The sequence below is a fragment of the Morone saxatilis genome, unplaced genomic scaffold (genome assembly GCF_004916995.1).
Source record: "Morone saxatilis isolate NCDOM2014 unplaced genomic scaffold, NCSU_SB_2.0 Contig16, whole genome shotgun sequence".
NCBI classification, from domain to species: Eukaryota; Metazoa; Chordata; class Actinopteri; family Moronidae; genus Morone; species Morone saxatilis.
In genome coordinates, this window is record NW_023339718.1 from 20,427,819 (window position 1) to 20,439,892 (window position 12,074).

General features: G+C 40.4%; 1 protein-coding gene across 1 annotated transcript in view; it reads right to left on the reverse strand.

Moving 5' to 3' along the window:
• Positions 1 to 12,074, reverse strand: part of bmp2k (BMP2 inducible kinase) — a gene marked incomplete in the record, with an annotated part of 45,882 nt that overhangs the window by 18,162 nt on the left and 15,646 nt on the right. Inside the window, 5 exon segments of the mRNA XM_035657804.1 lie at positions 1 to 49; positions 2,169 to 2,290; positions 4,511 to 4,653; positions 5,326 to 5,431; positions 7,395 to 7,513. Of these exon segments, the coding sequence (XP_035513697.1) occupies positions 1 to 49; positions 2,169 to 2,290; positions 4,511 to 4,653; positions 5,326 to 5,431; positions 7,395 to 7,513 (539 nt within the window).

Here is a 12,074-nt window from a genome sequence, read left to right on the forward strand (position 1 = left end):
TGCATACAAGTTAATCATCTCCGGCGAGCGATACGAAAGGGTCGTGTACCTGTGAGATACCACAACAGGACGTAGTCAATGGCAGGTCAATGATCAAATGAGTATGTTTACTCAATTACTGTACTTAAACACAGTGTTTCCAGGTACTTCTCATTTTGTTTTTGCCACTGCAAGGCTGAAACAAGTTTTAAACATGACAGATCATAAAAATCACTGCGAGAGAAGTAAGGGTTAACCAAAACAGAAAGGTTGCGTGCCGAATGACTAAACAATGAGCTGAAACTAACTACAAAGATGCAGATTCAGTGATCACTAAGAGCAACAACCTTCACATTCTCACATTCATTTCATGTTGCATTTGATACATTATTTTAAAATATCAATATTAATTTGAATCCAATAATACCATATAGATAATATAAACAATATATTTGTAATAGTTCAAGTATATTTTACTGCTACTTGTGTAGTTCTGCTACAGCAGGCCTTTTACGTATAATGGAGAATTTTTACAGGTCGGTATTTGTATTTTTATTAAGTAAAGGTTCAGAATATTTCTTTCAATACTGTCAAGCACACTTCTCTTTGACTGACACGTGTACATCTGTTAACTGATGCACAGGACAAACAAAACAAATCAAAAAAAATAATAATAATTTGCCAGCAAAGGCTGCCTAATTCACCTGTCAGGGTAAGAGAGAGCTAAACATTTTATTTTGTTTTCTATTCAATAATGTGGATAACAATCAGAGCAGCTGGTTGTGTTTGGAATAAATCCAGCTGTGAAATGAAAATGCAAAGACTGTCAGAATCACCACATTGTAGAGGACTGATGGTTTCTGTATGACCTGTGTCACAAAGAAGGACAGTTTACTACAGTCATATACAGCCAATAATCACACATCACACTTTATTGCAGCCATAAATGTGAGAAAAGTCAACAGGACAGATCTGAAGGGACTGCTGTGATTTGACACGACACAAATAGAATGCATAGACTAACACTGCAAAAGTACAGTGGTTGTGGCCATAGGAGCAACACATTTACCACCTCCTAACATACCATCATCGGCAACGAAACAACAATGTGATTGTTTGCAGTAGCATGTGTATTTTTGGTTTACTTGCATAGAGAATGAGAGTGTATGCTAGCACAGTATTATGTTTGGAGAATAGAGCTATTTTGACGTGCTTCCAGTGTGACTTACATGCTCACTTATTTGCTTTGTGGGTGCAAATAAACACACCTGGAAATGTAGCAGGTTTACAGCAATCCGGCCATACGGCAAATATGGTTTAGATAGGAGTGCTATGACGGCCTAACAGTGGTATGAGTTAAGTGGGAATACAGCAGGCTCATCATAAGACTACCCCTGATAAGACACAGGTAACTTTCCCCTCAAATAAACCTACCAGTTAGTTTATGGTCATTTTTGTCCCTTTTGTAAGTTCCTGCTTCCATTTATACTACATTTGAAGATGATGATAAAGATCAGACAGATTAGACCAATTAGATTTAGATTCTAGAGAGTTGTCAGGTTGTTCTTTGTAATTTTCTCTTGTGTGACAGTGTGATGTTTGCATTGATATTAGACAGAAATGGCCACAAAATCTGCTGAGTGCTTATTTTTCTACTTTTGAAAGTACTGAATCAAAATAATTAGCATATAAACATTAAAACTCCTAAAACATTAATGACAATACAGAATGTTTCTATTGCACAATCCCTATTATAGCAATCTTAATCTTAAAATTAGTTAATTAAACTAATTCAAAACTAGTTTAACCAGTCAGTGAGTGATATTTCATAGGGCAAAGTCTTCCTTGATCCTGTGCCATCATTAAGTACTTTCTCAGTAGCAGGGTTTTTTGGGGAGGAAATAAAACTGAACCTATACATGTTCCTGCAGGGAAATGCAGGCTGCGGAGTTTTTAGAAACATTCTTGGGTTTTTCCTAACGTTCCTGTGGTGCAAAAGGCCCGTTGTATGCTGGTATTTTCTTAAATGATTTTACATGACAGTGTCAACTTTACATGACACTCTGACAAGGAAAACAATACTGTTCCAGCATCCAGAACATAGAAGTGACAGGTATATATTATGGTTTTACCAACTGTTGTATTGAGTGACATGCAGAACATGGCTTTCAATGAGGAAAAAAACATACTTCTTAATCTCGTCCTCCACAGCAGTCACTCCGTCTTTTTGTGGCAGCAAAACCTTGTGAGTGGCACTGCCGAAGTCACACAGCACATAATTTCCCTGGTCGTTTAGCAGGATGTTTTCAACCTAAAAGAAAGAAAAGAAAGAAAGGTTGAAGACTTTTAATGGAAAAGACAAGAGAAGGAAAACATAGCTAAAACACTGCAAAGGCACTAACTCAACAACATACACTATGCAGTGACAGATGCAGGTGAATGTAACCTTGTCTTGACTGGCTGATGTGAACACCAATAACAGAGCTGAGAGTCACTGTGTGTGTGCAAAGAAAAAAAAATACTGGGGTTTTAGGGGAGTGGGTTCTAAAAACCAAAATAAAAACATGTTAGTTAATCAGTATGCATCTTTAATGTGAATCCTCAAAAAGTTACAACAGAAACTGTATCTATTAAAACATAAGAGGACATTTCAGTTATAACACACTGCCTGCAGGTGGCAGAAGCTGGAACTTTCTTTGCCTATAGGTGGCACAAACAACATGTCAACAATATCTGCAGGTTTAAACTGCTACTGCTATTTATTTGTTTTGTTAGTATACTGGTTTAAAAATGAGCAAACAGCTCCTTTCCAATGTGCAAGCTACAGCCTGTATAATCTAGCTAAAGCTAGACTGTGGTCGTGATTGAGACGCATCATTCCATCAAAATCACATCAGCTGTGACTCTGAAATAACTGTGGCAGACAGATAAAAAAGCAACCAACCGAATCTCATCTCTAATTACATCGTAATGGGCAAGGATGACAATTAGTGGATAAAGTCGCTTGTAAAAACTCACAAATCCCACACCCACACACAAAACTGATTTAATACACAGTGATGGAGTAATGAGACAAGCCCTCATTACAGTAATTCTGCCACAGGAGTCTTGTTATAGTTTGTTTACTGGTAGACAAACATGTTAGTCTGAAAAATAGATATTTTTTTCACATCTTTATGTTATATGTGTTTCCATTTTGAGTTTCAAGCCTCAGTTTTTAAATAATACTTTTATTTTAGGGCCAAAGAGAGATTACAAACCTAACAGAAAGTAACAAAGGCAGGTGGAGAAAAGACTGGAAACAAGTAGCAACAGGGAAAGTGCAACACAGGCATAAGATGTAAAATGTGAAAAGTGAACATCTGAAAATAGAAAGCCAGTAAGGCATTTGTAGGAGCTGTGACACAGAAGAGGGGAGACCAAAAGGACGACCAAGAGAAAACAATTTCAAACTGTCCAAGGGAAAACTGAGCTAATGAAAGCAACACAGAGTGTCTCAATACTGTTGACAGCTCAGGGTTAAGGGGCTTTTTTTGCACTCTCACTTCCCCTGGCAATGCGTGACTGGCCCTCCATGGTCTTTTGTGTCCCTGCGATGTTATGTAAGCCATGTAGGCTGAACAGATAGATGCAGACAGCAAACAGAGGACAGGCCTGTGGAGCTGAAGGGACCGCGCTGTTTAGAGGCTTGTCCAACTGGACAGAGTACAGCGGCCCACTGACGGGGCACTGAGGAGAATTTAACCAGGGTGGGAAATAACAGCCGGCCTCAAAGCATCAGCAAGAAGAGGGTAAATCTGGCTCGTTGCCACGCTTGATTTGAAAATCTATTCTAAAAATTAAGTTGGTGAGGAATTTCAAGATGTACCAGCTACTGTGGCTTGTACAAAGAGTATGTTTGGTGGAAGAGAAAGAGGAAAAGGAGGTGGATGAGTAACTAACAGGACGAAGAGGAGGCAGAGGAAATAAGAACAAGCTAGCAAAGGAAGTGGGGGAGCGTAAAAGGAAGCAGAGGAGTTAGAACAAGCAGTGAAGTGAAACTAAGGCGTTCTTTCTTCTGCTGACCAAGCAGATTTACGTCACTTAAGTTTATAAACATCATCTGACATTAAATTTAATAAATAACTGTTCAAGCAGCCATCCACAAGTGCCTCCTTTTGATATTGTTGACATCTCGCTTTTGTGCAGAGCACTAAGCTTCAAATTTTTCAAACAGCGCTGGTTTTTCTGATGAGTTTTTGGTTTTTGTTGAGGAAGTTTGTAGGTCAAACTCTTTCCTTTAAGTACTCATAGTAACTGCCCAGTTATTCTTTTACTGATTCTGTTGCTGCTTCCAGGAATATTATTTCTTCCTTTTTTAAGACTTTTTAGACTCAGTGGGTTTTAAGTACAGTGAGAGTAGGAATTACCCAAATAGCTCAACCAGAATTAACATGTACAACCTATTAATATTGTGCTGCATGGTTAGTTTTTGGCCAGAGGAACTCCAGCAGGTTGGGTTATAGTGGATTAAGACGATTGCGGATCTCACCTTGAGGTCTCTGTGGATGATGGGTGTCTTGCATTGGTGCAGACGAGCCACAGCCTCGCAGGCATCACAGAAAATGTGGAGGACCTCAGCCTCAGTGAAGCCCACATTCAACCGCTGGTTCATCTGCTTCACAACCTGACCCGCTGCAGGACAGAGGTGGAAAGACAGCTTTAGATCATAACACACAGGTCAGGCTGGGAAACCAAAAACAATGTTTGGTGTTTCGGCCGTTGCAAACTTTATTGCAAACTATATTTACCAACTGGGATAGTTTTCAGTTGTCCTGTATAAGTATACTTACATTTACACCCTGAAGCTGAACTTGACTGATCAAAACCTAATATTAACATGATAGCAATTGGTACCAAAATGATCTAAATAGATGTTTTGCTATTATTAATAATACAAGTCAGCTAAGGTCATATTTTGTGCTATAACAATAAACCACTAACATTTAAAATGTTTGAGTACATCACAGTATCCTCTGCTTTTAGTCCAACAGTCAGCATAATGTTTTACAGCCAATAAAATGTGTGCCAGAAAATTTAGGCAAAATGCTATGGCAATATCAGGTCAGGATCAACGTTTCAATCCATTTCTAAGTAAACAAAATATGTCACCATGTAAAGGCTTCACCTAACTATCTGATTATTCTCAGTAACCAGACTAAAGTTTAGATGTAAACTTGTCCAATGAGGGCAAAACTGCTCAAAATAGCCCTAAAAAGCCAAGCTGAGTCAGTGAGCTACCACGATCAATAGCATGAGTACATAACATGGTGGCCATGTCATTGTTTCAGAACAGAAGGGATGTACCTTTACAGTACTCCATGAGGATCAGGACCTCCCAGACACTGTCCGACACTGCATTGATTGTGGAGTCCAGGTAGCCGACAATGTTTTTATGGCCCGACAGCTCCTTCTACATATGGGATGAAAACACGGAAATGGTCACAGAAAGACACAAATATTCACAAGTATTATGTAAGAAAAAATAAGATTGTATTATGTATGGAAGATGTCCATAACATCTTCATATCCAGAATTTAATATTTAAGGACATTACTCCTACTAAACAAACAAAATATACAAGGTAGCTATTTAGGCAATTAGAAAGGATATATTTGGATTATGTACACAGTTTTGCCCTTTTCAGTGAATGCTGCTTAGTATTCATGTTTGGACTTGTGTAGTGTTTCTGGTATATTTGTGGCAGAAGCATGCTGCTACTCAATGTACAATTTAAAATCAAGCATGAAAATCTGCAGTCTGGAATAATGCTGCTGTTTCTTTGTGGCACTGCAACAATGACAAGACTGTAGACTGCATTAAAGGGGGCAGACAAGTCAATCATGTTAGAAAAGTTACAGACAAACTAGTTACATAGCCAAGAGTTGCAGATTTGTTTAGGGCAAAAAAAACGTATACCTCATAAAACATGCGAGTCCCTATGATGTGTTTACCTCCTGGTTTTACTATGTATGAGGAAAACCACATGCAAATTTGCAAAAGATAACAGTCCAGTTCATCTTTGCAATCAAGCTACTGTGTGTGGCAACAATGCTTTTTGTATTCTTTAGTGTTCTTACGCCATGCTGATTTCCTAACTCCACTAATCTTTCTCTACTTGATTCATTCGCTGGCTTAAAGCATCAGTGTTTGTGTTTGTTGGTTGTTAGACGCCAGTGTGAGAAGAGAGACTGCTGTGTGTTGTGGAAACCGACACACCTAAGGCAACGTCCCAACAGGCCAGGACTGTGTCAATGTTAAGGTCAACTGTGTGTGGGTCTGTGTGGGTGAGTATTACACAGCGGATGAGGCAGTGAACAGACACACAAAGCCGGCCAAACAGCTCAGAGTGAGCTGTTCACTGACACACTGGGGTCAAACGTTCAAGATGAGACATCTGCTGCTGTCCAAGTTGTACATGTCTGCTATATAACTAAATAAATGAGAATATGTAACTTTGAATAACATTAAACACCTTGAATTGTTTTCTGTAATCATGTGAGAGCTAGCTGTGTGATAGATCAAACGTATCTCTCAATGGACCAGGTGCATTTATACAATGTCACCAAGCACACAGCCAAAAGCCCTTTGCTCTTGCCAGACTGGAAATGCTAGAAAAGAAGATGAGTTATGAAGATGGAATGAAGCCATTTATATGCACCTTGGTGCATATAAATGAGGGCTTGTGTCCCATTTGAAACAGGATTATGTGCTCGAATTAAATACCTGAAAACTAAGAATGCCCGTCAGATAATGAACAGTGTCTTCAAGTGCAAATTAAGCCCTCCAAGCACAAAAAGTGAGAGAAATCGGTTTTCCAGACAGAGAAGCATTGGAGGGAAATGCAGCAGAATCAGCAAAATGATGACTTAATACTTATTTTCAACTGATAAGCAGTGTTTAGTTCCCAACTCATGCAAATTTCCTTTTCAGTTAAATGGTTCTAATCAGGGGCGCCTGGTTAGCTCAGTGGGTAGAGCTGGCGACCCATGTACCGAGGCTGAGTACTTGCTGCAGCGGCCCAGGGTTCGAATTCTGAACCTGCCGGCCTTTCTTTGGCTGGCATGTCAACCCCCTCTTCTTTCTGCCCCCCTTTTCCCTGTCTGTTCTTTTTTCCCAGCTGTCAACTAATATAAAGGATAAAAAGCGCCCAAAAAATATACTTCTTCTAATCAAACATAACTACAACCTACAGCGGCATAATTAAGCACAGGTAATAACTTAATTAAATCTTACTTTCCTATTCCATGACCAATATTTATGAAGCTAATGTACAATAAATGAAAATATTTAATATAAAGCTCTTGCAATTAGACAAACAGGACGACTTCAGTTGATTTGAGAGATAACGTCTCTAACACTGATGCTGCTCTCACCATGATAGTGATCTCTCTCTTGTAGACATTTAGGTCCGGGACGTTGTTGACGTACATCCTTTTAAGAGCACAGCGGACGCCACTGTGCGTTCGAGCCAGAAATACCACTGAGAAGCCTCCTGGAAAAACAAAACATGACAAGTTAGCAATATGTCTTTTATATGTCTTTTTCACACATGAAATGTATTCTATGGGGTGATGGGTTATCAGGGTTCACACAGAGGCATACTATGTAGAAATACTGCTCAGTGAGCATAACGGATAAATTAGGCAATACTTAATAATAAGACTTGATTCTCCCTTGTATGAAAAATCATTTGTTGATGTTCTTACATGATAGACAAAGACAGCTTAAAGTCAACGCCTGTGTCACAATCGAACATTACAATTACATGTTTAATCCAATCGTCCATTGCAAACTCCTTTTTTCCCTGAACACCTTATATCTGATTTAGATGTCCAAGTTCTGCTATACTGCCCATGAACAGACATTTTATGCATTCAGCGGTCCTGTTATGCTGTTCAGTGGACAACAGTGGAGGACTGTGGGCGCTGCCAGGCGTGAATGTGGAACATACAGGAGTGCAAAATATGGCAGTGCTGAAAAAGAAATCAAACATACTCAGCTTATCTTAAAAGTCAATACAGAAAAATGTGTGTAATCAAGGATTTATTAAAAGGTCTCCAAAAGTTGATATTTTAACAGCAGCTAACCGATTATTTTATGAGCAAGTAGGCTAAGCTTATTTAGCTTGCATTGGCCTGACTCCCGCTGGCTGTAATCCTGGAGTAAATGAAGCTTTATAAAATATAGCATTTTTTGTGGGAAGTGGGGTTTCTGGTTTGGGAGTAGACTGTGTTGACAGGGAGAAGGTGTTTAGCTGTAGTGCCAGTAGCTGTTGTCACTGTGCTGTGTGCCTCTCTGGGTGAATGACACCAACACTGTGATGGGACAGTCCCTGGTCTCATTAGGAGGGGTTCACTGAGTCACTGAGTGGTGGGCATCAAAGTCCACCGACCGAGAAAGAGAAAAAGGACCAACAATGGTGTACTTGTTGCCTAACAAGTTACCTTAGGTCAGCTGAAAAACAGCATGGATTTGGTTTGAGAATGAGCAGAAGGGGAGGGGAGTTGAAGTGACCAGTGGGCACAAAGGCCTTCATTGAAGAGTCCATCAACACTATGTTTAAACAGATCTCCGCCTGTTGTGAAGACAAAAACCCCAAGTACAAATAATTCATGCAGGTTAAACCTGTGTGTCACCATGAAGACAGTAAACAGAAGATCGCAGACAGTCAGGCAAAGCAAACCTAAACAAACTGAAGTGTAGTGTTTGCTTATATGTAGACAAAACAGAGTTACTGTAGCAGACATTATGAGATTAGAAGGGGTGACTGATGCCATTCTGCAGCACAGAGGAATGAACAGGCAGCTAATGAGACAAAAGATAACTTTCTATAGCAGAGCTGAGGCTGACCATAATGGGAGGGAGAGCGTTCAACAGTGTGGATGAGAAACTATTAGAAACAATCAGCAAAGTGATGGTACGTTTTTGACAGACTGGACTGGACAAGTCTATTCTGTCTCATCTATTTTTGCTTTATTTCAAAAACATCCTTGGATCAGTGGCATTGAAATCACCAGGATCTTCGACTAGCACGTCTTCTGCTGTCAGCCACAAGGTCAGGCTTCGCTGCATATAGACAAACGATTAAAAACTGGAACAAAGACAAGAAAATATACAACCTGCTGACAAGACAACAAAACAAGCAGCATATAAACATTATGCTGATGCTTGGGTAACATACACAGAATGATATCAAAATCCTGTTGCAAATGAAACAAAATACCACAACAGAAATGTATCAGGGACTAATAACTTAAAATATCTGTAATGCAGGGCAAAAAGAATCGGAATTATAATTAAAATAACATAAATGAATAGAACAAATGATGTTATTTGCTGCATGTATGAATGGCCCCAGCAGTTTTATCTGCAGACCTGTAACCATCTCCAAAAAGATCAAACTAAGACAGAAACACTGCTAAGACAAAGTACAACAGCCAAAGCTGTTTACGCCCGCTGGATACGGTTCATCGATTTGCCATGCTCTGCTCTGTGTGCTAAGGTTAGCTTGATGGTCACTCCAAACTATGTGGCGAGCTTGAATTGATTTCCTGTAACGAGACAGTCGAGTGCAGAGCCATCCGGAGACTTGGGGGAGTGGGAGTGAACTTTTAAACAGAAAACTGAATCATATGACATACTCCAGAGAGAGCTACTTTGGATGCATTCATTTATGAAAACTTTGTGCAAGCTGAAACCAAATCATGTGTGATGCAGAGTCGGCTTTATGACCCTGTTGTATAAGAAAAAGCTACCTGTGAGTCATCTTGTGCAAATCTTAAGCTTTATGGACTGCTTTGACAAAAAGGATGTAGGATGCAGACATAGTAAAGATCAAACTTGAGGCAAGAATGGAGGGAAGAAGATGTGGGGGTTGTATGGGCACGAAGAGAGATTTTACAAGGCAAAATCCATTTGCTCAGGCAAAGGGCCAAGAGGCTGAAAAGAGCAGGCTGTTTAAGATAATGGACAAGATACAAAAGAGCAGCTAACCTTCACTCAAAAACTGAAAACTGAACAAACTACACTACCCATCCTAACAATCAACTCCTGCTCACACTGAGTTGTGTCTGAGCAGACATGTTTTAAAAGTTGTCACTTTGACTGAGAGGTGCACAAACACACACAAACACAAAGGTGTACTGATTACAGGAAATATTCAAGTGAGAGAAAGAACCACGGCTGGAGCAAATAATCTGCTCATCTCTTTTCTTGGACCCATCTCTAAGGCGCTCCAACTAAAAGCATCTTATTTTTGTAAACAATACACTACAAAACAAAGGCGTAAAGGTCTGGGACAGCTCACAACAAGGTCACATCCTTACATTGAATTCTTTAAAATCTTTTGTGAGATTCCCTGACACCAGCTGTTACCTCTCTGTCATTAGAAACCAACTATTTCACCGATCTTGGCAGCCGGTGGAGGGGAGGTGGCTTTTGGAAAGTTAAGAGAAGATAGAGGGCTCCGCTCAGGCCATCCTACCAAACAGCTCATGTCTGCCTGCTGGCCTGCTCTGGGACTGTCCGGGGCCATATGCTCCAGGATCAGGTTCTCACTAAATCACCACCCGGGGGCTTTTGTTGCCTGCCATGACTATGCCAGCCACGGAAGTGGTACGCTATTGAGTGTATTATTCTCCTGAGTGGCTCTGGATGGAATGATTTGTTTCAGAGGGGCTTTGTGCCCAGCATACCAACTTCCTGGACAAATAAGGGACCCCTAAACAACACAAAAGGTCCCTCACTGTACAGAAGACTGGCTTCAACCAATGCCATCAACAGAGCTGTCTGTAACCAACATACAGTCAACAATAAATCTTGTAACGGTAGAAAGCTTTTGCTAGCCAAGAGCAATGGCGTCGGAACATTACAGATATAGTAAGGCATTCTAAGTATTCAAGTAATTCATTCTACCGCATTCAGTGTTCATTTCAGCGTTAAACTTGTGTATGTCATGACACTGTTCTGGCCGATGCCTATGATGGTGCGGGCTAGCAACTACTGCATTATGGTCAACTTCTGCCACCAGTTAGACTCATCCTACAAGATAGGTCATCGCTGTTTAAAAATGATTTAGACTAAACTTGAGCCCCAACCCTAGCCAAGAGGATCTAGCAAATTTTAAAACAAGGCCTAAAAAATTTCCATATTTCATGAATCATCTGCCTTATCATGTCCTCACATCTCTTAAATATCATTTAACTCAGTAAGGCACACCGATTTTAGACTGACACATCTGTTTTGTTGACAGATGTCTATGGAAATCAAAAGATGATTTGCTCCACGTTAGACTGACTCATGAAACACACAGCAAGGTTCTGGTGAACAGAAGTGGAACTGAAATCTTTTAATGTATTAAAGCACTGCTGATGGGCATGTCTAACGCTGTTACTTATTGCCAATTATTCACATCTTACTGTTCTTGTACTTCCCCTCCTGCTCAACTGTTAGCTGGCTGCACTGTGGAGAGGGGATGGAAGCACTTCACCATGAGGACATGGTCAGTTGTCAGTGACAGTTGGAAGGAAAACCCCGAATCCAACAGGCCAAGGAGAAAGGAGGGGGTTGCTGACATTAAAGCCTGGTACTGGGTGAGGGCTGTAATTACTGGAGAATTTTCCCCAGCCCTGCATCCAGCACTAGGGACCCTGACATCACTGCAAAGCCTGACTAACTAGGAAAAGTCACAGGCAGCCCACATGACAGCCTGTGGAAGAGGCTTGAAAGAGGATCTCAACAGCCTTTGCGAAACAGATACTCAGCATGCCTCATGATATAGGCAAGAAAAAAAAAACTTCACAAGTGGTAGAGGAGTGTTTCAAACAGATTAGAGGATTTAGTAACATGCAGCAAACAGAGATGATACGTTTATAGTTTCTGCTCAGGCGCAAGGCGCAGATGTTCTTCCTCTGCAGCATGATGTCATCTGTGATAACAGACCACTCTCTGATTGACAGTCTTTCTGTTCCTCTCTCTCTCTCTTTCGCCGTTGGTGTCACTAATTTCAACCCACAGCTTTACACTTAAGATAGTGTGACATCTTAGCTTGTTGC